At 33.6% G+C, this 27,983-nt stretch overlaps 1 protein-coding gene and 1 long non-coding RNA gene across 10 annotated transcripts in view; one reads left to right on the forward strand and one right to left on the reverse strand.

Annotated features, from left to right (window-relative positions):
- The window catches only part of LOC127870702 (titin-like), a 44,859-nt gene that overhangs the window by 16,489 nt on the left and 387 nt on the right, over positions 1 to 27,983 (forward strand). The window contains exons 2-17 of one of the 8 annotated variants that reach the window (XM_052413118.1): positions 4,377 to 4,631; positions 9,600 to 9,851; positions 11,523 to 11,774; positions 13,445 to 13,696; positions 15,367 to 15,618; positions 16,654 to 16,983; positions 17,394 to 17,696; positions 18,605 to 18,697; positions 20,353 to 20,365; positions 20,563 to 20,618; positions 21,523 to 21,541; positions 22,399 to 22,449; positions 23,368 to 23,430; positions 23,865 to 24,104; positions 24,502 to 24,548; positions 25,534 to 27,983. The exon at positions 25,534 to 27,983 is cut by the window's right edge and continues 387 nt beyond it. In XM_052413118.1, the coding sequence (XP_052269078.1) occupies positions 4,377 to 4,631; positions 9,600 to 9,851; positions 11,523 to 11,774; positions 13,445 to 13,696; positions 15,367 to 15,618; positions 16,654 to 16,983; positions 17,394 to 17,696; positions 18,605 to 18,697; positions 20,353 to 20,365; positions 20,563 to 20,618; positions 21,523 to 21,541; positions 22,399 to 22,449; positions 23,368 to 23,430; positions 23,865 to 24,104; positions 24,502 to 24,548; positions 25,534 to 25,634 (2,579 nt within the window). In that variant the 3' untranslated portion in view covers positions 25,635 to 27,983. The remainder of the gene's footprint in view (positions 1 to 4,376; positions 4,632 to 9,599; positions 9,852 to 11,522; positions 11,775 to 13,444; positions 13,697 to 15,366; positions 15,619 to 16,653; positions 16,984 to 17,393; positions 17,697 to 18,604; positions 18,698 to 20,352; positions 20,366 to 20,562; positions 20,619 to 21,522; positions 21,542 to 22,398; positions 22,450 to 23,367; positions 23,431 to 23,864; positions 24,105 to 24,501; positions 24,549 to 25,533) is intronic. The other 7 variants (XM_052413121.1, XM_052413123.1, XM_052413119.1 and 4 more) reach the window with 7 other exon arrangements.
- On the reverse strand, positions 10,853 to 13,982 carry LOC127870703 (uncharacterized). 2 transcript variants are annotated; one of them, XR_008044889.1, is made up of 2 exons: positions 13,855 to 13,982; positions 10,853 to 11,715 (listed from the first exon to the last, which is right to left on the reverse strand). It is a non-coding gene; the product is annotated as an uncharacterized LOC127870703 (long non-coding RNA). The 2 variants fall into 2 exon arrangements; XR_008044888.1 differs by lacking the exon at positions 13,855 to 13,982 and adding an exon at positions 11,933 to 12,060.

Here is a 27,983-nt window from a genome sequence, read left to right on the forward strand (position 1 = left end):
CGAACTCTAATATGTGACATGAAAATGTGTTGAAAATATTGCAAACAAATAACAAAGAAGAGCATTTTGTATCCTGTTAGTATGTTACCAGACCACATCTAACGTTAAAAGTTATCTATTGATATAAGGAACATTGATTTTCTATGTGTTAACTTTATTTTTAGAAATAGTGTACGCAATGTTTGTTGATTTTGAGTGTGTATGGACTTTTAAAGGCATTTAGTTCAAATTGTGTAACGTACTTTTGAAAACAGTCTAAGTAAAACATATACTGAAATCGCGCTTTTGTGCCGCCAGAAAACACAATTTTAATTATTACGCTTAATGTTAAGCTTTTTTCAGTTGACTTACATCGAATTCATTGGGTCTTTTCATGACAATAGCAAGAATTCCTAGATATACCATGACGATGCTCCATTCTCCATATGCGGGGAGCGAATTCGAAATTTCTCGATCATAATGTCTGCAACAACATTGTGAACTTGAAGCGCATTTATGTCTTTTAAGTCAGGACATATCGAGCGAATCCTTCTCTGGCTATTCATGATATTGTTTGAACCTGAGAACAGTGGTCATTTGGACCATTTCTGTAGGTCATATTTTGATATTTTTCAAGAGGCTTCAATACGCGATAGCCAGGAAAATTAAGATTATGTTTTGGCAGATGTTAAATTTTATATTCATTTAATACTTGACTATTTGCATGTTTGAAATGTCATTATAGCATTAACAATTTTGTAATATGTTAGGTTTACAAAAACATTTTTTGACGAGATTACAGTCTCCAACAACAGTTATACGTGTTTTCACTTTTTGTTTGCCATAGCTATGCCTTTTGATTGAATATCATTTTTAGAAATGTTCGCAGTAATATTGGCGAAGGTCCAATTTTTATAACAAAATCGCGCTAAAATAGACGCATTTTTCAAGAACTTTTGTCCGTTGTTGAATTTCATTCGCCGGGTCATGCGTCCACAAATTCGTTAGAAAGCATGTCTTTCTAAGCCGTCAGGAAACTTGAATGACACTTCACTAAAATGATAAATGAGTGATCCTTTACACATGGTATATACATCGTCCGGTCGATAACTAAAGAGAAAATAAAAGTTCCTAATATCATCTCCTTTTGAAGCATTTAATGGACCTGGTCATACATGATACGGATATTGTGCTCTTTCATAAATATCTAAATTGATTAGCTCCGTACAATACCTAACAGAGATTTTGATGTAAATTCATAAAGTGATATTCACCAAACTAGCTAGATTTTACAAATATGTCATATGTTGTTCACTACACAAATGATCAAAACCATGTTTTAAATATGCTTAAAAATCAGTTTTCTTGTCCAATTATTGTAATGATATCAGAAGCAAAATTGTTAAATGACTCTTTCAAAGTGTTTTTGAATATACACAAAATACCTGGGTTCCACTGGATGTGGGGAAACATTTACTAAACATACACTATACTTAAATAATACTTTATGTTTCAGAATTATTAGCAGTCAGCAACACTAAAGCAGAAGTCATTTGACTGCATGTTTGAGTTTGAATTGTTAACTATTGAGATCGTCAATTAAATTGTTTTGGTAAAGACCTATTGTATGAAGTATTGACATTGCACAGCTCCCTGTCAGATGCGTATGGGGTATATAAATGCAACGTTTTAACCGTGTTTATCGGTAATACATATATTGAAATTGGAGAATGAATCATTGCTTTCAAACTGCTTTCAAACTGAACATGTTTAACAAATAAAGTGTGTCAATTCAATAAGCATTATTTAAAAAGTCATAATAAACATAACTAAAGTTATGAAAACTTCGACCTCGTGTGGCATGATTGCCTAAATGAGATTTAGAGAGAATCAACATTAACGATGGGCTGATGCAAGTCATAAACTCTATGGAAACGCCAGCAGCGAACTACTTCTCAATGGTCAGTAGGGTGACTTCTTCATGACATAAGTGTGAATCCGTCATTGATGTATGCACACCCATATCCCGTTTAGCCTTCCCGTAAGAAGATAGTGCAGGATACCTTCAAAGAGCACCACACCTCAAGATTCATCGGTGTAAGAAACTACTCCAACTTGAGATTTGCTAATGTTATTGACCTCACGGGTGCCAGTAGCAGTGAACTGCAAGACCTCACATACAGATTCTATGAACGGGCAAGAGAAGAACGGCCAAACTGAGCAGATTGTGAACAAGCAGCTCCATCAGATTCCCTAACAAGTACATGATCTACACGGACATCTGAGTCTCCATCGGCTACGAGACATAGACGCTTAATTGACAAAGCGCAAATTGCCGTTTTTTGAACACAAGTTACAAGTAAAGTGCTCCACATTTCATATATAGGAACAACTATGTCCGGAAAACTACAGCAGTACGTGTCGGCCCACACGCTCCCCTCCTCGCGTCCGTAAAATGACAAAAGCTAGGTTGGGTTTGGGCTCGTTACAGGCACGACTCTCTATGCAAGTTTGTGCTCCGGTGCACTCTAGTAGGAGGTTGTCGTCGAAGTCGCCGAAGTCGTCGGAAGGAAAGCTTGATGGACAATGCAACAGTGTGGACGCCCCTTTTCATGGATTAACTACTTCCAGCAGCCCACAACATACCTGAATAACGTAGGATTTCACAGGATTTCTCTCATTTTCCTTCTCCCAACGGCAAGACCGGTCAAGGAATGCTGTTAATGATGATGACCTTATAAGTATCAAATAAGTGCAGATGTATTATTTGATAATCTGCTATCCGAAATCGTTGTCAAATCCATGACGTCAAAGTCGTAGGAATATAAACAGAGCTGCATGTGATGCCTCAATCGAAAACATGCGCAAACTTTACTTTGATAAACTATGTAACAAAGTTCCGCAAATGAGTCATAAGTGTCTTTAAAATATATCTATTATTTCACCGTCTTAAGGCGCGGTATATAAAAGTATTTCCGTTATGGTATTGTCTGACTGTGCGAAGCTCAAATTTTGACTCTTTCTTAACATCCAATAAAATGTTAGGAAATTACCCTTGAATTGCCCCAAAGAATAAATGTTAATAGCCATTGGCTAAATTGACAGAAATCTACCAAATCAGTGGCTTTCTTTATTATCGAGACGAATGGGAATTATATTGATGCTTTAGACACGTCTCTAAACACAGTTAGCGATTTCGAATAATTCTATACGTTATATTACTTATACGTGTCCCTTGTATAATTTTGGAATGATTTGTGTTTATAGATAGTTTATCACCGTTTCCCAGTTAGCTGTTAGTAAAAACAAGGTCAGTGTTTCAAGGGCGTTGATTTTGTGGTGATGCTTAATCATCCTTATGCTTGGATAATGTTCTCAAATAGAATCTGGCTTCTTGAACCGTTTGCAAGATTGTATGCATCACTGCCTCACAAATGGACATTACCCATCAATCGTACCAAACTCACAGTTATTATTGTGTACAATGAATGTATTCTTGAAATAATAGAAATGAAAGCATCAGTTATGGGTATACATTTCAATCGTAAATGAGCTTTTTATGTGAACTGGAAACACATAGATGAACGTTAAGTTTAGTTATAAACTTGTATTTCGTTCTTTATGGACAAATACATTTTATGCCTTTCATAGTTGTTTATACATATTGTATAACGCCTAGAGCTACCCTTTAAATTGTGCTTGATATATATAATTTTCACAAAAAGGATACTGTATATAGAGAGCTAGTAAAAAAACTGTTAATATTTTAGTTACCATGGTTTATTTTTTATTTTACTTACACAGTTCTTTAAAACAAGCAAACCCTTCTATCAAACAGTTTTTTTTTTATATTGCATACACAGTTACCAAGGAAATCGTGCTTATCGTTATTATAAACTCATTTTTATGGGGGTTTAATGTTTTCTCGTAAATTTCTCAAAAAATGGTGTTTAAACATGATTATACAAAAACATGTTTTGAAATATAAATACTTTTAAATAAACCCATAAGTGTGACATCATAGCAAACAATATCTTGTACTTTGAGTTATCTGGGTCATGCATACGTTGATTAGCTTATGTGTTTTGAATGTGTTAATCCGTTCTTGGGTTACCTGCATTGAGTACATAATAATTATTTAAGACGTCACATATCTTTTTAAACCCAATTTTCCTTTTTATTGCCATAAAAATGTATTTTAAATGAGTACAGCATCACCTGTAGTTGAACCGAAGTATATTTTGCTTCGAAAATGTTTTTTCCATGAAGGTTTTATTTGTATGTTTTCGTAGTATAACATAGAAATAGTGATGACAGATGTATTAAATTGTATACATTTGTGAATCCACAAAACTGATAGTTTGCCATCACGTGTTTATTTTATAAAATATGTTTAGGGCAGACAATATCTGGATTGAAGGCTGTTAATGAAGGAGAGCGCCTGGTCTTAGAGTGTTCCTTACCAATATGTTCCAATTCAACGTGCACATACTCTTGGAGCTCACCCAATGAGTCTCTTCCAGCAGACACTACGACGACACAAACCATAACATTGTTAAATGTTACACGTTTATGGCATCGAAGAATAATAGCGTGTACCATCAACGTCGGTGGGACTAACCAACAATCACAAGGCAGCATTGATGTCCTATGTAAGTAGTCCCCTATGCATCAAACGTACAATGACAGAGTCATCAGAGAAGATCCCATTCGGGACACAGGCCGTGATTGTACAATATGTATTTATTTAAAGGGTTCTGAATTGTTTGCTTGAGTGTTCGTTTAATTGTTGAAGTAAATATGTGTGAGGCCAAATAAATGAACTACTATGTATTAGTCTCAACGAGTGTTGTAGCGGAGGTGCCTTAAAGTTTTACCAACGTCCGTCTGAACGTCCATAATGTTAATCCTGCGAAAAAACTTTTACATCGACAGGTGTGATTGTATGAAACAACTTAAAAGATAAAATAAGTTTTTAGTTTTTAAAAGCACCTTTAAATATCTCAGTGTGGAACAAAAACAATAAAATAGGTTGGAGGTTGGAGATAAAATATGAGCTGAAATAGATCCTATTGCAACGACAGTCCACCAATATATCGATTGTTGTTGTGTTTTTTTCATGAAAATGAAACACGGATTAATTTTTTTGTTGGTTTGATAAATAGAGAATACTATGTTAGTGTGATTGTGTACTTAAATTTATCCAACGAGTGAAGAAAGGTTTACATGGCGAGGCTTGCTGAGCCTTGTAAGCCTTTCTGACACGAGTGGAAAAAAATTTAAGTACACAATCACACTAAAATAGTATTCTATTTATCCTACAATATTGTTTTATTTAATTTATTCCTAAAATAACAGCAAAAACACATGAAATTAACTGAATCTTACATTGCGTAGTAATATTTATTGTGATCTTTCCTGTTTACGGAAATCGAAATAGTCCTTAAGAATTCCACGCAAAAGAAAAGTAACGAGACAAAATATCGCTATACGCCACGATTCAAATTTAATCAGCGTTCCAAATGTAACACACTCAAGTAGAACACAGACGGTTGTGTTCAAACTACAATTCTTGTTTCACCACTGTAAAAAACCATAAAACAAACATGGCTCCCGCTATTTTGAAATTTACAAAATGTGTAGACACATACCGTGGCTACGTAAAGCATGATTCAGCATTTATACCCGCCGATATTGTTAATTTTAGTCTTCAAACAACTCTTCGCTTAACACACTTTATACTTACTTACATAAACATATTGTTCTACTCACCGAAGTTGTATAATAACCACGTCCATGTTTATTTTCGTAATTTTTAATTTGCTTCCATGACGAGTTAAAATTCTAGACGAATTTCTTCATCGCCATCCATCTTTTCCATTTTAAAGCTCTGGATGTAAGCAGGCAATTATTTGTGGATAGACATTCTTTGATCGACTGACAAAGGAACGACTAAACCATCAAAGAAATTACCATTTTAATTCGACATCGATTTCCTTCGAAAAGTTAAAGAACAATTCACTGACACTTTTAAATCCATCAATTGTTCAACAAAACATCGCGTTATTCGAGTACATTCGACATTTTAACTAAAACGAAAATGCAGTCTCACCAGTTTCATTCCAGTTTTATATCCAAACACTGTGTTTTTCACATTAATAATATTATAGTAATCCATCGTAAACACACACACACTCGTAAACTCGTTAAACGACTGCGTACCCAATGGCCGAAATGACGCAATCAGGGGTGAAAGGCCAAAAAAACTAGTCCCTACGTAATGTTCTAAAAATAAGTGTGGATGAAACCTAATATAAAAAAATGTGGAGAAAACCTTATCCATTCTTTATAAGTCGTATTTGTTCTATAAAATCATTTGGATGTAGGATAAAATAATACAATTGACTACAGAACTCTTTATGACTAATCCTTTAAAGCCTCCTCACACATAGACGAATCCATATGACGATGCCTAGCGAAAAGGTTAAAATGAATTCTTGCCGAAATTGTTTGAAAATGTGTTGCATTGTGTTATAGTATAACAAAAGGTGAACGTAGAGGAACTATTTGGTAAGAATGATTTACGAAATTTGACGAACAGTTACTGCAATTCGCTAAAAAGCGTTAGGTCGCGCAAATAATATTCGTTCTTTCGGTTAGCGATGAGGATATATTAAGAGCGTAAAGATACGAATGTAAGCGCAACCTTGCGCATAATTGCTCATACCGCCGAATATTTCTGAAACGGTGTCTGCATCCGGGCGTTTTGATATAGACTAACTTTGTTCCGACTCGACTTTGCATGTTGATTATGCATGAAGTCTTTTTCATTAAAAACTTTTCGTAAATTTCGTCTCTTACTTTTACTTTTACTTCCCTTTATAAGGCCAATACCAAAAAAAAAATACTCTTTATTAATTTATTTCACTAATATGTTATACTTTATTTCAATCTCAAATGTGGCACCATCCTGTCTTGCCACGGCACACATCCTCCGCTGGAGAGTTGACCCAGTGCTTCAGAGTGTTTCTCACAATCTTGCCTTTTTTGGTTGCTGTGTTGTGGCCCTTGATATTGCCATTCCTGGTATTCTCCAAGTTGCGACCTCTTCTCCATTCCCCAGGAACCAGATCTTCTTTTCTATCATCATGGTCAACCAGTGCATTCTGCATTGTGGGGTACCTGATCCACATCAAGATGTGAAGAATGCAGCATGTCTTTACAATCAGCCTTACTGTGGATGGGCTGTGGTTCATCTTTGTGAGATGTATCTGAAATTACAGATGACCAGTATTGTTATGTTTTAAAGGTTAACGTGAGCATTTCTTTTATAAATTAAATTGTGTTTTGAAAAAGGGTATTGCAGTAATGTTCCGCTATTAAGACAACTTCGAAGATATAAAAAATTATGCGGTTTTTGACAATATTCAAGTACCAAATGGTTAATTTATGAAGGAAAATGGTCCGATATTGAGACCACTTTTTTGCCTGGTCTTAATAGCGGAACTTTACTGTACCTGGAATCGGTTGGCCAAAATCCCATATGCATTTTCTGATACTCTCCTAGCCCTGGATAACCAGTAGTTCAGGATTCTTCGTCTCTTGTCAGGACTCTATGTCCATAGGGTTTCTGCATATTCTCGCTAAGGCTGAAAGCGTCATCTCCAACCAAGAAATAGGGCATGTCGACGGTGTCATTTGGAAAAGGCTGTGGGTCTGGAAATCCAATGGAACCATCCTGCACCATCTAAAAAAATTCTGATTAATTATAAATCTTGTCATCTCCACTTGAACCGTATCCTGAAAATACAAAAGAATAAGAAATTGTCAGTATACAACTGAACATTGAAAACAGCACTAAATGTTTATAATTTATGTAATTACAAAATAATGCAGTTAAATTTATGTAGACTAATGCTCACCACCCAGATCACACCCTACGAACGTGTAGTCCGATTCGACAATGGCCAGTAAGATGATGCTGAAGAATCCCTTATAATAATAATATAAGGAACCAGAGCTTGCAGGCTTTCTGATAGCTATGTGCTTGCTATCAATAGCAGCAACGCAATTTGGAAAGTTCCAATTTTTAAGGAAACCATCAGCCAGTTGTCTCCATTCTTCAGGTGTGGAGGGGCTGTCATTACCTCATCAACATATTCTTCACATATAGCATGACGCACGTCTCTGACCACTACAGAGAGAGTATTCTCAGCGACCCGCCAGGAATTCTGCATGTATGAGTACTTGACACCAATAACCAGGTGACGTAATGTGGCAGCTAACTTTAGCCCTGGATCCAAGGGTTCCTGTACCGAGTGTGTTGCTTCACGAGGCGATGACGAACCTTCCCAAAATTGCATCGTACATTTCAGTAGGCATGCGGGGGAATTTTTTAAATGTTCCAAGATCTTCTCTTCTGGGCTCAACCATGAGCTGATCATAGATGCCAAATTGGCGCCGTCTCCCGGAATGCAGCCATGGTCTTCTCCAGATAATACGTGCTCTGGCTCCTGCTCTCCACCTTAGTCGGCCTCTGAGAAAGCGGTGTATGTTTAGTTGTTGCTGGACTACTTCTTGATTGGCCATAGCAGCAACATATTGCAGTTCAGGCGTTGTATATCTTCCGTTTGACGAAGAAATAATGATACCTTCAACATTATATATATGAATATAGGCAAATGTCTGCACAAACTACTTAAACTATCAGTAGCGCTATTATTCGGATGGATTTGCATAGATTCGCCTATCGTAGTTACCCTTCGGATTGATTCGTATACCAGCGTATACCGTTTGTTTCCTGAACGTAAACTTATCGTTATAAATCGCTTAAATGCGTCGGATTCAATGCGCCACAATACGCAAATCCTCGCTATAGTTCGCAAAGATTTGTTTTCGGATCGTCTTCTTTCGCTTGATATGCAAATCAAGTATTCATGATATGCAAATTAGCTGAGAGCTGCGACCTCTATCGCCAGTTGACGAACGCTATGCGAAGACTTTCCGATCGGCTAACGTAATGAAACGAATTTTAACGAACGATAGACGAAAATTTTATTCGCCAACAATTTTTGAACATGTTTAAAATTTTCCGACGAACAGAACTAATCGCAACGGACGCAAAAGCTCACAAACGCATCAATACGAACACCACCAACGATGTGCAACGTACATATACTGATGAGAACGAATTTTGCTGAAGTCTTATTCACCAGTACACGCAAGTTGACGTCGGGAGGCCTTAATTGAATCACTTTGACGAATAGAGACGAATTAACGAATACACATTACCCTCGAACGTATTATCTTAACTAAATAGTGTTCGTGTTTCAAAGACAAAAAAGTAGTATACGCTACTGTATATTACAAATAAAAGTTTTATTACAACATATTAATCCCAAGATGTTTGAGCTTTGTAAATTAGATTGCGGATAAAAGAACTAATGCATTCATTTTTTTAACACATTTAACCACTAAATTAGTTTTTTTTATCAAATATGCACCCCAAATATTTCTGCAAAGGTAACCGAACCTAAATTGATATATGTTTTGCATTGAACATATCGCATTGAATTTATTATGTATTTACAAGTGCGTTCACTTCTTTTGTGTTCTCACAGATGGTCCATCGGCAGCCTCCATATCAGTTGGTAGCCCGTTCACAGTCACAGAGGGCAGCGCAACCTCCATAACATGTAATGTCCCAGCCTGCAATCCCACATGTACAGCCAAGTGGTTTAACGGTACAACCCAAATGCCTTCTACAACGCTGTTTGGTGAACCGGTCAGTCGACAATTCGCAGGGATCTATACCTGTAACGTTTCTAATTCAGTTGGGTCTCGGACTTCACAGCTTAATGTTATTGTTAACTGTAAGTGGTTTCATTGTTGTAAGTTGCTTTAACGTAACTTGCATTTAGATGTAAGGCTGAGCGATATATAAGTTATTTTATTATTAATACCTTCATTTTAAAATAGATATTATTAACATAACATTGGCATATTTAGCTAATATAATTTACAAAAATACCTTCAGACAAACATCCTTTATGTCGCCATTTTATATTACATCTTAAGCGTACTTGTCAACATGAACTATATTTTATCGAAGCGTTTTATCTGTTTTATGTATCAGTCTATATGATACGGGGACTGCTGGTGCATTTAAATGAATGTTTATCAAAATATCTTTTAAGCGTTTATGCGTGTCAAATACTGAGGATACAGTGAATTGAATGATTATCAACATTTCTTTTCAAACGTATATGCGTGTCAAAAACTGTTGATGCAGTGAAATGAATGATTATCAACATGTCGTTTCTAATGTATATACGTGTCAAATACTGTGGATGATTTTAAATAAATCATTATCAACATGTCGTTTCAAACGTATATGCGTGTCAAGTACTAAGGATGCTTTTACCTGAACGATTGTCAACATGCGTGTAAAGTACTGAGGATGCAGTAAATTATTGATTACAATACGAGTGCATATCGACATTTATAATAAGAATAAGAATAAGTGGCATGCGGATCAAATATGGCTTGAAACGTGTTTCAAATGCTTTACTAGTATGTTATGCCATTATCTTATACGGAGCATGCTCCTGTCACATTATGTTTTACGCTTTCGATCCGATATCATAAGTTCGGTGGTTCCTCGGTTTTTCGGCAGGTAAGGTTTATCTTGAGAAGACATCTGTGTTGGTCGCGGCTAGCATAGGATTGGTCATTGGGCAAAAGGTAACAATCAGTTTATTAATGCAGGAAATTGTTCTTCGTTTTTGACACGCATATACGTTTGCGACTATAAGAAAATAATCCTCAAAGATTATTAGTTTTGTTTCATTAATGATAAAATCAAACCAACAAATAGTTTTACAAATTGTTTAATCGATAGATATTATCTCGAAACACGGTATAGGTTTGTTCGTTTGAAAAAGTTACTAATTGAATATTATATAGATATTTTTGGGTAAAAATGGTATTCTCATACTCAATTGTGGAATTCGTATTAAACCGTGCCTAGAAAAAATACGTTTTGACTTTTCGAACAAGTATAATATGTATTATCCAAATAACATTTCGTTCATTTCTAAAGAAATTAATTTTGAAGGAAAATAATAACGAATTTGAAGAACCAGGTCTTCGTTTATATCATGATGTTTTTGCCTAATAGTATTCCTTTTTAAGAAACCATATTGTGAGTTCGAAATAAAACTACGTATTTCAGTAATATTGTTACCAAAATAAACCAGAAATACTATGTTTATAAATAGATGTTTACGATTGGATGTATACCTAAACACTTAAGGAACAAAGTCTTGCGCAAGTTTTTAGTTTGAGCTTTAAATTCAAATTCTGATGCTATAAAGAATAAAACAGTTAGGTGCGCACTCATTGTAAGCAAGAGATTTTATATATGTATCCAAAAACATAAAACAGGCCGTTGCTTTCTGATTTGACATATCATGCTAAAGCATCCTATTCAAATTTAATATATTGATTAGTTAGTGAACCACTTTGCAAATGTTTTCTCGCAGATGGTCCATCGGCAGCCTCCATATCAGTTGGTAGCCCGTTCACAGTCACAGAGGGCAGCACAACCTCCATAACATGTAATGTCCCAGCCTGCAATCCCACATGTACAGCCAAGTGGTTTAACGGTACAGCCCAAATGCCTTCTACAACGCTGTTTGGTACACCGGTCAGTCGACAATTCGCAGGGATCTATACCTGTAACGTTTCTAATTCAGTTGGGTCTCGGACTTCACAGCTTAATGTTATTGTTAACTGTAAGTGGTTTCATTGTTTAAAGTTGCTTTAACGTAACTTGCATTTAAATGTAAGGCTGAGCGATATATAAGTTATTTTATTATTAATACCTTCAGTTTAAAATAGATATTATTAACATAACATTGGCATATTTAGCTAATATAATTTACAAAAATACCTTCAGACAAACATCCTTTATGTCGCCATTTTATATTACATCTTAAGCGTACTTGTCAACATGAACTATATTTTATCGAAGCGTTTTATCTGTATTATGTATCAGTCTATATGATACGGGGACTGTTGGTGCATTTAATTGAATGTTTATTAAAATATCTTTCAAGCGTATATGCGTGTCAAATACTGAGGATACAGTGAATTGAACGATTATCAACATTTCTTTTCAAACGTATATGCGTGTCGAATACTGTTGATGCAGTGAAATGAATGATTATCAACATGTCGTTTCTAATGTATATACGTGTCAAATACTGTGGATGATTTTAAATAAATCATTATCAACATGTCGTTTCAAACGTATATGCGTGTCAAATACTAAGGATGCTTTTACATGAACGATTGTCAACATTCGTGTAAAGTACTGAGGATGCAGTAAATTATTGATTACAATACGAGTGCATATCGACATTTATAATAAGAATAAGAATAAGTGGCATGCGGATCAAATATGGCTTGAAACGTGTTTCAAATACTTTACTAGTATGTTATGCCATTATCTTATACGGAGCATGCTCCTGTCACATTATGTTTTACGCTTTCGATCCGATATCATAAGTTCGGTGGTTCCTCGGTTTTTCGGCAAGTAAGGTTTATCTTGAGAAGACATCTGTGTTGGTCGCGGCTAGCAAAGGATTGGTCATTGGGCAAAAGGTTACAATCAATTTATTAATGCAGGAAATTGTTCTTCGTATTTGACACGCATATACGTTTGCGACTATAAGAAAATAATCCTTAAAGATCATTATTTTCGTTTCATTTATGATAAAACCAAACCAACAAATAGTTTTACAAATTGTTTAATCAATAGACATTATCTCGAAACACGGTATAGGTTTGTTCGTTTGAAAAAGTTACTAGTTGAATATATATAGATATTTTTGGGTAAAAATGGTATTCTCATACTGAATTGTGGAATTCGTATTAAACCGTGCCTGGAAAAAATACGTTACGACTTTTCGAACAAGTATAATATGTATTATCCAAATAACATTTTGTTCATTTCTAAAGAAATTAATTTTGAAGGAAAATAATAACGAATTTGAAGAACCAGGTCTTCGTTTATATCATGATGTTTTTGCCTAATAGTATTCCTTTTTAAGAAACCATATTGTGAGTTCGAAATAAAACTACGTATTTCAGTAATATTGTTACCAAAATAAACCAGAAAGACTATGTTTATAAATAGATGTTTACGAGTAGATGTATACCTAAACACTTAAGGAACAATGTCTTGCGCAAGTTTTTAGTTTGAGCTTTAAATTCAAATTCTTATGCTATAAAGAATAAAACAGTTAGGTGCGCACTCATTGTAAGCAAGAGGTGTTTTATATGTATCCAAAAACATAAAACAGGCCGTTGCTTTCTGATTTGACATATCATGCTAAAGCATCCTATTCAAATTTAATATATTGATTAGTTAGTGAACCACTTTGCAAATGTTTTCTCGCAGATGGTCCATCGGCAGCCTCCATATCAGTTGGTAGCCCGTTCACAGTCACAGAGGGCAGCACAACCTCCATAACATGTAATGTCCCAGCCTGCAATCCCACATGTACAGCCAAGTGGTTTAACGGTACAACCCAAATGCCTTCTACAACGCTGTTTGGTACACCGGTCAGTCGACAATTCGCAGGGATCTATACCTGTAACGTTTCTAATTCAGTTGGGTCTCGGACTTCACAGCTTAATGTTATTGTTAACTGTAAGTGGTTTCATTGTTTAAAGTTGCTTTAACGTAACTTGCATTTAGATGTAAGGCTGAGTGATATATAAGTTATTTTATTATTAATACCTTCAGTTTAAAATAGATATTATTAACATAACATTGGCATATTTAGCTAATAGTATTTACAAAAATACCTTCAGACAAACATCCTTTATGTCGCCATTTTATATTACATCTTAAGCGTACTTGTCAACATGAACTATATTTTATCGAAGCGTTTTATCTGTATTATGTATCAGTCTATATGATACGGGGACTGTTGGTGCATTTAAATAAATGTGTATTAAAATATCTTTCAAGCGTATATGCGTGTCAAATACTGAGGATACAGTGAATTGAATGATTATCAACATTTCTTTTCAAACGTATATGCGTGTCAAATACTGTTGATGCAGTGAAATGAATGATTATCAACATGTCGTTTCAAATGTATATACGTGTCAAATACTGTGGATGATTTTAAATAAATCATTATCAACATGTCGTTTCAAACGTATATGCGTGTCAAGTACTAAGGATGCTTTTACATGAACGATTGTCAACATGCGTGTAAAGTACTGAGGATGCAGTAAATTATTGATTACAATACGAGTGCATATCGACATTTATAATAAGAATAATAATAAGTGGCATGCGGATCAAATATGGCTTGAAACGTGTTTCAAATGCTTTACTAGTATGTTATGCCATTATCTTATACGGAGCATGCTCCTGTCACATTATGTTTTACGCTTTCGATCCGATATCATAAGTTCGGTGGTTCCTCGGTTTTTCGGCAAGTAAGGTTTATCTTGAGAAGACATCTGTGTTGGTCGCGGCTAGCATAGGATTGGTCATTGGGCAAAAGGTTACAATCAATTTATTAATGCAGGAAATTGTTCTTCGTATTTGAAACGCATATACGTTTGCGACTATAAGAAAATAATCCTCAAAGCTCATTATTTTCGTTTCATTAATGATAAAATCAAACCAACAAATAGTTTTACAAATTGTTTAATCGATAGACATTATCTCGAAACACGGTATAGGTTTGTTCGTTTGAAAAAGTTACTAGTTGAATATATATAGATATTTTTGGGTAAAAATGGTATTCTCATACTGAATTGTGGAATTTGTATTAAACCGTGCCTAGAAAAAATACGTTTTGACTTTTCGAACAAGTATAATATGTATTATCCAAATAACATTTTGTTCATTTCTAAAGAAATTAATTTTGAAGGAAAATAATAACGAATTTGAAGAACCAGGTCTTCGTTTATATCATGGTGTTTTTGCCTAATAGTATTCCTTTTTAAGAAACCATATTGTGAGTTCGAAATAAAACTACGTATTTCAGTAATATTGTTACCAAAATAAACCAGAAATACTATGTTTATAAATAGATGTTTACGAGTAGATGTATACCTAAACACTTAAGAAACAAAGTCTTGCGCAAGTTTTTAGTTTGGGCTTTAAATTCAAATTCTGATGCTATAAAGAATAAAACAGTTAGGTGCGCACTCATTGTAAGCAAGAGATTCTATATATGTATCCAAAAACATTAAACAGGCCGTTGCTTTCTGATTTGACATATCATGCTAAAGCATCTTATTCAAATTTAATATATTGATTAGTTAGTGAACCACTTTGCAAATGTTTTCTCGCAGATGGTCCATCGGCAGCCTCCATATCAGTTGGTAGCCCGTTCACAGTCACAGAGGGCAGCACAACCTCCATAACATGTAATGCCCCAGCCTGCAATCCTACATGTACAGCCAAGTGGTTCAACGGTTCAACCCAAATTCTTCTTACAACGCTGTTTGGTGAACCGGTCAGTCGACACATTGCAGGGATCTATACTTGTAACGTTTCTAATTCAGTTGGGTATCGGACTTCACAGCTTCAACTCATTGTTAATTGTAAGTTGTGCCTTTTATAAAAGTTTCTTAAACGTTATTTACATTTTGATGGCAGGCTTACTGATATACATTGTATACATCATTATAACATTTATAATGTCATTTTGAGACATGTTATTATAATTGTTAAGTGGGGATATTAAGCTTATATAATTTAAATTAATACTTCCAGACAAACATATCATCGTAGTCGCTGTTTTTAAGTTACTTCTTAAGCATACTTCTCTAAATTAAGTATATTTAATCGGATCTGTTAATCATGTTTATGCTATATCAGGCCAGATGATACGGAGACTTTGGATGCAGTAAACAAATTATTGAAATACGTGTAAAAATAATTTATAAGTAAAATAATAAAAAATGGATATGCAGGTCAAATATGTTTACAAATCTGTGCTAATGGCTAATGTTTTGTTATTATCTTATACATTAACATATTTATATAATTTCGATGAAAAAGACTAGTTTGCAAAGTCGAAACGTGTTTCGTTAGAATGCAATCCACGAATGAGCGACTCTTGTTTGGTTTAAAAGAAATAATATTTGTAAAACAAAACTAATAAGTTATGCGTCCTATTAAGTCCTTTTAGTATTTACGATGGATTTTAGCTATATAAAACCGTATTATATTATTGCATTGTGACCATCAAGTAAATTGACGCATGTTTACATATAAAAGTCATTAAACTTAAAGTACTAGGTAATTAATAATGACTGATAAATTGTTTTCTCCTGAAACGGCACGGCAAGGTAAGTTTTAGTAATCAGCAACAATAACAAAAAGTCAGAACCAACCTCAATAATAACTATATTGTCTTAACAACTTGCTACGCAACGGACCATACCAAACAATAATATTTTCTTTATGTTTTGATATTGGTTTCCATTTAGTCCCCCTTGATGTGACGCTGACTTGGGACGAGCGCGCTAAGAATTTCACCTGCAAAGCCGCGGGAAATCCAACCAATTATGCTTTTAACGAACTCGCGTTCTCCTCGAAAACATAGTTTAAAATATTGTTTTGTTCCATTATAGATGCCCCTATTCTGCTTGGACACAACATAACTTATAACGTCTCCAAAGGCTACCCGCTGACCGTCACTATTCCGGTTTCCGCCTGTCCAGCCGTCTTAAGGAAAGACATCAAGATTGGAGATCGATTTGTGAATGCCTCAGACAATATCATTGTAAATTTAACGAACAGTATTGATGTCGTGTTTTTTCATAACAAGTGCATTGCAAGCGCAATACAAACGTTGTCAGTGGTAATCAATGCGACGCAAGAAGAGCACTTCCGGAATTTCACTGTCAACTTCACGAACGCTGTTGATACAACAACAGCACATTTCGCTATTTTTCCACAAGGTATGTTGATTTTCTGTTTGGATTCGTTTGTATGTTTTTTTAATTCCTTCAATGCAAAGATATTCTAAAAATTACCGAGCCGTACAGTATCCAATTGATTCGTTTAGATGAGACTACGTAATGCAGTTATCAACAAAGCGTTATTAATTATTAACACTTTTTTGTCCTGAATATATAATATCGTTGTTGACGACTTTATACTTAATGCGTATAAGACAATATTGCTTTTGCGTTTGTAAATGTCAAATACATGTTAACAGAACTGTATATAACAAATAAAACCGTGCATTTCATTTTGTCTTGCTCACTAAATGTTATAAGGTTTGTTTAACGAATATATATTGTACCAGTGTATACGAAATGAAATACAGGTGCATTTCTTGAATATATTATTAAATTTATACTATCAGGACCGCCCGATGTACCGATACGTTTCGAGCAGAAATCGAACACGTATCATAGCGCTACGTTCGTCGTCGAATCTGGCTTCTTCAATGGCGGTAATCAAACGTTCGTCCTGCAGTACCGACAAGTCAGCGACTCCGTATGGACAAACGGCTCGGTAGCTACCGTTGGCAAGTTGAAGCATGTCAATGTGTCGATGACAGTGGAAAGCCTCTCGCAAGTGACCGACTATGAATTTAGGGTGTATGCCTTCAACGTGTATGGCCAGAGCGAATATTCGCTTGTGGTGCAAGTCGCTACCGCTCTGCGTATGTACATATACACAAATGCGTATGTGTCGTTTTTAATGACCACCATGATTATGAAATGTATACGAACCTAACGATATCATTTAACAGATCAACGTACAAAATGGCTGCTAAACTGGATTAAACTAGTTCTCGCCCAACTTTGTTTTACTTGTTTTGTTATTCATTCGTAAAGATGTTCAATAGCATAAGCACCATTGACTCTGATGATTGCGAACGCACAACTATAGTTTAAAGTCTGATCTATGTTTTATTAATAACACATTTTGTAACATGTTGGCATAATGCAATTGTTGTTGTTTTAATTGTTGTCACTTATGTATTCATTAACAAAAGCAAGGAAACAATACAAAGTACCGACATCACATTTAAGATATCAAATTTAAACCTGTCTGTTAATTACAAATGTTCAATTGATAAAGAAATTAAAACAAAGTTACAGTTACATGTTGGAATATTGAAATTGTTGTTGCTTTAATTTTGTCACATATTTATTCATTAACAAAAGCAAAGAAAAAATACAAAGTACCAACATCATTTTTAAGATATCAAATTTAAACCTGTCTCTAAATTACATATGTTCAATTAATAAAGTAGTTTAAACAAAGTTACAAACGCAAAGCTGGTAAATACTTCGGTAAGATGGTCTCTTTTTGTCGTTATAAAAACATGTGAGTACTTATCTAAAGTACAAAATTCATGACACCATATTAAAGGTAATGTTGACCAATAGGTTTATGTCATTTTAAAGTTCAAAAGACTCAAATGTTTTTAGTTCAAGTATGTCAAACTTGTTACTAAAGGTATGTAATTACAAACTTAAAAAAAAGGTCAACAGGTCTCTTAAAGTCATGTTTTTAATAATTTGTTCTTATTTGGAAATTAACTAATGCCCATTTTGTTTCCAGATGTTGGAATGGTGGTGGGATGTGTTATTGGCGGAATAGCAGGCATCTTTCTGATCGTTTTGATTGTGTACTTTATAAGGAAGAAGAAGCGAGGTCAGTTATTAAATGAATGTGTTTTGTATTTGTTTTACAAAATGTCAGCTTGAAAGGTAGCTTTGATAATTTATGTTAAATAATAATTATACAATTTTCAACAAACATTTTGATCGAAATACAAACAAGTTCACGTTTTAAATGCGCAGCTTAACTACAGAAAAACACGTGAACCGATTAACGACAATGCTTGTGTAAATGATTGGGACACAAATATGATTGACTTCAACAATGAAAAATACAATTATACCGGTAATCCCAATCATATGCAAATAAGCGTCATTATACCCTGTTATGAGTGATATGAATATCACTTGGATATGATTAAATCATTTACGTAGATTAATATCTTTCGATACCGATATTTTTCCTTGAATATTGGCTAAGCTGTGTTGGATTATTTTCTGTGGCAAAGTCCGGAACTGCTGATATAATATAGTTCTGCAATTGAATAAAGTACCAGGCTTTCAAATATCAAATGTCATATAGAAAATTATGGGATCAATAAAGACCTATATGTTTAATATAGTTTTGATGCGTGTTATAGTTAATAGTCAATAACAAGTACAGATAAATAGCAAAACATATTAATATTACGGTTACCATTCTTAAGCACTTATCAACATCAACTATTGCATTTAAACATAATACAATCATTGCACTCATAGTGAATCTTCATAAACAAAAATTGATAAATAGCAGTTCATGTTAAATAATGCAGTTACAATTTAAAAGCACGTGTCAAAACCATTATTGAACTTGCAATTATTAAATTTATTAAAGGTTTTGCATATTAATTAAGATTTTCGGGAGTTTTCCAATGAGACAGTGAGAAAATCTTTGTTTAGTACTGCATAGACCCATCGGACATAAGAGCTGGTCTTCTTGGTACAAAAAGTAATTAAAAGCTCCAGAGAAGTTTTAATCCGATTCTGTGATCAGCGATCAATTTTCGTCTGTGTGTTTTCCCCTTAAACGTTTCAAATCAATTACGTTGACATTTATTTAATTAAAAGATACGACGAAAATTATACGTATGATTAATACCTTTCAGAAAACACTTTTCCATCGTTCATCTTTGACATCTTTGCATTTTGAGGAGCATATATCTATGGAGTTACATGTTAACAAACACACATCTGCAATTCCATTCCGTTCGATTGTCCACTCGTAGTTGTATATGTAAATGTATTCAAGGATTGTACTCGGATCACGGAAACTAGAACCAAAACGGCCATAGTCGTTATGCTTACTATTAGGGCTAGTGAGGGCACTAACAAATTATATTGTTAATCCACGGTAAATATATCCATGAAAGTTCAACATGGCGCTGGAATGTTGACTATGGAACCCTAGTTCTACAGCAAACATCAGTGAAAAATAGTACAGATATCTACGGCCTATCTTTTATGACCAGGTTCTAATAAGAAAATGTAATAAAACGCATGTCTGTCTACCAGTCACTAATGGTCACTTACTTTTAGGATGTATGGTGCGCGGTGAAAAAGATGTTATCCAATATAAAAGCCCTAAGCATTTTGATTAACTATTGTTAATACGTTATAGTATGGGGCCATCTTATAAACAGCAATTCGTTTTAGCGCATGTCTACATGATTATTTACAAACATAAAACTAATTTATTTATGATTTCAGACGAAAAGCCTCCGTAAGTAACTGTTATTTTCTATCTAATATCAACTCATTAAATATTTATGTCAAATATACTTACTAAAATATGCATAAACCTAACGTAATGGACGCTAAACTAAACTTTTAATTACGGTATTAAAAAACACTAAAGATCGCAAATGCCAGCAGTTGAAGCGCTCCATTTCAGTTTTTATTTGGTGGTTCTATTTTCAGACCGATAGTGCCATTTGCAAGCATACTCGCCTCTTTACAAGGGGAGACAAGTCAGGGTAAAACGAAATACTTAAATCTATCGATTTCAATTATAGTTTGTTTAGATATCTGACATGTTTAAAATAGTTAAATGGAGTAAAGTACGAATGTATAAATTTACTACATCACATATTCCCAGATGTTCATTGTAACTAACAAATGCATCATATCCGCTATTGTGTTTCTCTACGTCCTGCTGTCTATTAAATATAATTAAAAACATCGGGTTTCGCGATAATTTTCATACTTTGTTTCAAATGATATTTTAAAAGCTTAATGTTTAACGAACTTCGTACCTATGGAACAACCGGAACGAAATATGACAACATGTGTGTGAGCATTATTTTATCATCGTAACAAATGCCCGAGTTTCAATGAGTTTCTTCTATAATGTAAAATATATTTATTTGCAAAAAGTATTTTCAAAGTATTATTATAAAAAACAAAGCTACAATGTTTCGTTTTAACTGTCAGTGTAGATAGATATATTCATATAGATATATAAATGCACATGTGTACAATTTTAATTTAACATGCGTATTACCTAAATGAAAAACAAACATGTAAGATGACATTCCGTCAGAATGTCAAGCTTGTAAATCACATTCATAGGGCAGTTTCAAACATTTTCGTTTAATGTGTATTTCCAGACAAGGAAGATTGCAATATCAATAAGTAATTTAAATTAATGTATAATTTATTCCGGCAAAGCCTAACTGATGAAGGGCTATGACCGCAATATTAAATGTGTAAAACAAATTTATGTTGGATGTACATTTTTGTAGGAGTTAATTAGTTTTCATTAAATTGAAGTACTTAATACTTTAACTGACTAAATACCTAGCATTCTTGCAACACACTTGGTAAAACCTGTCTTATTTCTTATATTTGCATACATCTAATGATATCCTCTTATTTCAGTGCATGCAGGGGACAATTGGTAAGAGTAGCTTCGAATATGTCTTGTTATAGGTTAAGGCCTGTATTGAACTCAACATGGTAACCTGACACCAATGAAAGGGTTTTCAATGTCAAACTTAAAATAAAACTTCCTTCAAACAGAGTTGAAGATAATGAATGTTTGAATATTTGGTTATGTGCACATAACGACAAGCTTTCTTTTCTTTCATTTGTATAACAGGAACAAGTTAGAATGTAACTATACGTTCTAATAAGCTATTAAGCGGTAATCCCCCGTGGATGTCTACACGGTATTTAAGAAATATTTTTGTTATTATTTACTTATTTGTATTATTTATTTAAGATCCTCCTGTACATGGTTAGTAGGGTTTTTTAATGGGCAACATTCGATAAATATATTCTTTTTGATACGCCATCAAATAAAATGTTGCCAAAATAATTGATGGATTGCGCTGCTCTGCTTCAAGATTTAATCTTTACAAACTTTTATATATAGGGATATTGGAAGAAATAATCCCGCGTGGAAGGGAAGACGGATGGGCAGTTGCTAATTTTTGTAAATATAGTCAGACTGTGATGTTGTTTGCAGTCGTATTGTTCTTGAAATTAAGTTTATTTAGATTTAATTGGACTGAAAGCAGTTAACGAGTTGATACATTGAGTGTTGAATCATGCGCGCGTCTTTAATACTGAATAATTACATATTGGCAGAGTAAATGTCGGCCGAAATATCATTATCCGGAAAAAAGTTTCAATCGAATAAATACTTCATTAGTGCACACCTTTTCTTGTTACGCAACGTGTATGCCAAAGATGTTTGTACTTCACATAAATTAAGATTTCAGTACGTATTTACTTTTGGGTTTATCTATATAGGTATACGCCGTCTTCAGCAACAACCGAAGGCTACTACGTGAATACAAAAGTGTATGTTAAAATTTAAATTTTATTACACAATAGATTTGATATTTTCAGCGAGTTTTTTTAACGACAAGCCTTTAAAATACTTACTTGCCATACACGTACGAGATATGTAAAAATAAGTTTAATTGACAATATATTTAAAATAATTGCCTGTATTTGTATAAACAGTTGTTGTAGAAATAAAATTGTTGTACCAAGTTACTTTTATATAGCGGCTAATGACTTCGGTGTTAATTTGAAATATTTAACGTATACATGTGTATGTGCCGTCTTTGTCAATAAATACTTTCAATTCCAGTAATGATATTGTAAATTGTTTCTTATTATATTTAGAGTTGCTGCATCGGTGACATTATTACTTTTACTTGTTACATTAATACTTTGAAAACTATAATAATGATGTTTATATTTATGTTACTATTGTGCGCCTTCAATCGTCGATGATGAAGAGCCCTATATGAATCAAAACAAAAATTCCCCGGACAGGTTGTTGAATATAGACTTCATAACACTTAAAATTTACTCCACTCAAAGATTAGTTAATTAATATAATAAAATACTTCTACGATGAATTCATTAGTTTGCATCCTAGACACGAGTGTTATGGATTTTACTGAAGTTTGATGACATCAAATCACTCGTTTAACAGATGCACGAAAACAACAGAACACAAAACATAGAAAGCTGTTCAAGCTTATTATTGCTAACTAAGTATTAGATCAATGTTGGCAAGCTATAAACACAATAAACACAATATGCAAACTCATTTTATTAACATAAAATAAACATATGTCTTTGTACAAACAATATTCCGTGCAAATTGGAAAGCTTTTAATTTTTAATTTTAGTGGACCTGTGTCGGAAACATGTAGTTACAATGTATATTGTATATTAATATTGTTAATATTTATTTTATTTCAGCGCATCGTCAAAAGTCAATTCTGAAAAGCCTTATGTGAATCAAGTTGGAAAAGCCCCAGAAAGGTAGATGTATCTAGACCACAGTCGACTTTTTACAATAATACATATCTCGCAAGCATTAAGTTTGTATATAATTCAATGTTTCTTTGATCTTTGCAAAACAAAAACTGTTCAAACTGGAAAGCTACGTATAGTAAAACGTCAACGATGAAACTACGCTTTCAATATACGTTCATTAATTTTAACTGCAGCTCATTTAGATGTTAAAGTAGTGTGTGAATCTGGTCCTCTTTATATGTCGACAGCACTGTTATTTGTATAACAAACATTCTACACAGGCTTATTTATAAGTATATTAGTGAGGAAAATCCAACAACTAGCAAATAATAATAAGTATGATGTAGATTATAAAACGAGTAATGATATTTATAGATATTTAAAACCATAAACATGATTTTCATGGATTATCTTGCTGGTTTTGATTTCGTGCTTTACAGAAAACCGTCTGTGGATAGTCATGGGTATCTCAAAGTCGGAGATCATTCAAACGAACTGGACTACATGAATGTGGACGAGCAATTGGCCAAAAAGCAGAGCATACCAAAAAAGGCACATAAAGAAGAGAAAGAAGATAATTATTTAAACATTGATGCTGGAAGAAAAGCGGCAGAAAAGATTTATGAGAACACTCAACTTACACCTGGTACAGCAAACTCAAAAGCAAAGAAAAGCGAAGAGTAAGTTTGTTTTCATATTAAATTTTATTTAACGTCATAAACAGTGTATCCGTGTGAAATCATTTACGATGTTATACTTTTTTATTTAAACGGTATGTTTAGTAAACTAATACAGACTGAACTTCACTTGATATATCATTTATCTATTATTTTGCATTTGGAATGGCATAATAGTTGTTTTCTTTGTTTGAAAAATATAAATAATGTACTATTAGTCGAAATTGATTTCAACACATTTAGGAAAACATTGAACTTAAGTATGGAATACAGTTAATATAAGATACTTATAAAAGGAAATCACATAAAATTTGCTGTACATAAATATTTTATCAAATGTTCAAACACAGATTCAGGAACATTTCGTTAAGTACGCACGCATTGTTTCTTTTCTTTACAGATTAGAAGGTGATTACATAGAAATGTCCTTAAAGAAACAAAACAGCAGTAAGTATACATGCGACATGCACATTCATTTTGAAATACTCCATAACACTCTGAAAAATGACACTAGGTACTGTCTAGTCGGTGTCCGGTACATACATATTTCACTGTAGTATGTTTTAATACATTTTTCAACAGCATGTGTTGCCTCCGTATATATAGTGTATCATAATTTGGTATTCATAATGTTGGTGCCATTGTCGAACTTTTTAATACTAGACCATATACCCTTAGAACGTTTCGATTGCTTATTCAAGTGTTTACTTTTATAGTATTATCGATGCATGTTTATATACGATTCATTGTTTCATACTGCGATTATGACGATTTGTTGCTTAAATAAACTTTCTTACACCTGTATACATACCAAAATCAAAAGAAAAAAGGGTGTTGTTTTTTTTCTTCAATCTGTATAGTTTGATATGAAACTACTTATCTGGTTTGAAAAATGTCGATTTTAATAACAAATCGACACATCTTATGTTGTTCGAGGGATCTTTCGACATTTTTTCGGTGTTGCCTTTTCAATTTTGTATTTATTTAAACGATTTAAGTTAATTTATAAAGCACACAGAAGAATCAAAACGCTTACTTAGTTTGAACGATGGTGTAATGGCGATAAATAATCGAATCTCTATAGTTTTAAGGGAATGTGTGTTGCTAAGAGAATTATTAAGGATATCTATTAAGAGATAACGTTTGTGAAAATGTTTCCTGGATATCAAGCATAATAAAAAAGTGACATTAAAATTTAAACCAAAGTTAAGGTTTAAACGTGTGTTTTATAACCATTAAAAACATAAAACAGCGTTAAAAACGAAGTATTATTGTTCACATCATCTCATAATCGGACAGTGTTGTTTTTTAATTTATCAATCTACTATTTGGTCTATTTATTTCTTTTTCCAATCCACCGACCGTATATTCTTTATAACGGGAGATTTTAAACATAGCAGGACATGTGCAATATAACGTATGTTTATTGAAGCACCAAAGTACCAAGCCCCTACTCCGCCCTCAAAAGATGAAGAGGACTACGAAAACACCTTTTCGAAGAAAAAGAAGAAGTCAACTCAACATACCTCTTAGCAATTTAAAATGTTTGTGTGTAAATCATGATATTTGCATCGTTGTAATAATTACAGAATACAGCAATCTTACTTTTTTCCATGACCGTTAATACCATAAACATACAATGTAGGACGGGCGCGTAATACCACTACTAACTGTATTGTGACCAAAGAATTTGTGTACTTTAAAACGAGATAAATGTCGTGAAGTGTGATATATTCGTTTATTTTATTTAGTTAGATAGTGTTTTATCGAGTGTCAATAAAAACAGGTACAGTATACAAGTGTAAAAATATGCACTTCAACTTAAATATGTCGATATTTTGTAAGATCTTATTAGAAAAAAAAGACTTACATTTACATCAGTTTTGAAATAAAATATATATGCAACGTGTGTCATATTAGTACGCAATATTAAATTTGCTCGGGTATTGATATTTAAATACTGGTTTACTATTTATATATGTATTTACGAGACTCGTCTTGGCGGATATAATGCACGTGTAACTGTTTTGCAAAATTCATATTTTACATCTGTACGCAATACAATTTAAATAAAATGTTACTTAACGATTAACACGCCTACAATGGTACACGTTTTAGGTAGACAAATATATGATATTAAAATATGTATTTATACTTAGCCTTTTGCACATGATTTTCAATTTCATGCATGCACATGAGATTGTTAAGTTTAGTTTGTTAAGTTTTACATATGTTTTTTTAAACGATGAAACAATAATATAATTAGATCAATGCCATTATCAGTTCTACATATATACTAGTAACACACATTTTACGTGATTTAAAGATAAATTATTATGTTTATACCATTCCAAACTTTAAGTGGCTTAATTTTAAATAAAGGGACTAAATACTTCGGATTCAATAAGCGCACTCAGCAATTTTTCAATCGGGAAGGGGACAACGACAACGAGCGAGGCCTGGTATAGGGGAGATAACCCTGGGTAATGGTTAGGTTAGGGTTAGGGTTAAGGGTCGGGTTAGGGTTAGGGTTGGGGTTAAAGCTTACCCTAACTAAAACCCGACCCCTAAACCTAACCCTAACCTTGACCCTAACCCTCGAACATCCTCCCCCATGCGCATTACAATACCGTGCCTCGCTCGTTGCCGTTGTCCGCTTCCCTTTTCAAACTGGTAATTTGTTCTCAAAATTGATTAGGCGACATTACACCATATTGTTTCCATATTAATTTGTAAAATCTTACTTTCCATTCGTGTAAATCTCATTCTTAAGAATATCAATCAGATTCACTGAACCGTAACAGTTAAATCACTTTTTGATTTACGTTCACATTTTTTGTGCGCATATTTAATAAATTCGCGAACTGTTCATACAATTTTTCGCATTTCATAAAAATGCTTAAAACTAGCATAACGCTTAAACGTTGCTTCCAATTTACCTCAATTTACTCAGGTGCGAAATTGGTCTAGATAAACAATTAACATCCTTTTACAGTTTAATCAAGACAGAGGTATACACGAGGTTTCAAGTTGTTTAAGATTTGACCTGGTATTATTTTGCTCACCCCATAGACTAAAATTTAAATCCGGCCTAGACATTGTCAAGAAATCGTACACAATGTTTTTAACAAAGTTTCAGTAAAGTTGAGTTATGCATTTTTTCGTTTAAAGTCGACAATGTTTTATGTAAGCTTTCGCACAGTTGCCTGGTTGTTTGACCCCTTTAACTCAAATTTTAACTTGCCTTAGATAATGTCAACATAAACATTGTGTTCAAGTTTTGTCAAGATTTTGCCAAGCATGTGCCTATATTGTATAGTGCCATTGCAGCTCATGTGTTAATGATTAAAATATCTGAGTTTTGATTGTGTGTGTATGCTATGTGACTTTTGAATTCCTTGGTAAGTCTAAATGCAGCGATTTACGTTTAGCATTTTTATGTACAAATGACCTCGAAGAATTGGAAAATTATTTTGATATGATGAATATGTATGGTTATTTGCTTTTTTGATATATATGTTTCACTTTATATAGTTACTTACTAGTGCAGGTTTCAATGTGATGTGTATTGGTCTGTCTCTCTATATATATAGAAATGTTGTATATGTTTCTGTTTGTTAATAACGAAATGTGCGGAATATGACTCGTACATACTTTTACCGAGCATATATCGAGTTTAATTAACACACAAAAGCATCTTATGTATTGACGTGTGTAATCAATCCGTTATTTCGTCAAGTTTTATTCGGCATATGCATACTAATTTAACCCTTTTACTGTTTTGTCTTACCTAAGTATTATTTGAATAACTGTATGGCTTGTTTGTTTAACACACTTGATTCTCCTCTTCATTGGACCGTATTTCAGTGGATTCCCAGTTTC

Source organism: Dreissena polymorpha, chromosome 3, assembly GCF_020536995.1.
Source record: "Dreissena polymorpha isolate Duluth1 chromosome 3, UMN_Dpol_1.0, whole genome shotgun sequence".
Taxonomy (NCBI): domain Eukaryota; kingdom Metazoa; phylum Mollusca; class Bivalvia; order Myida; family Dreissenidae; genus Dreissena; species Dreissena polymorpha.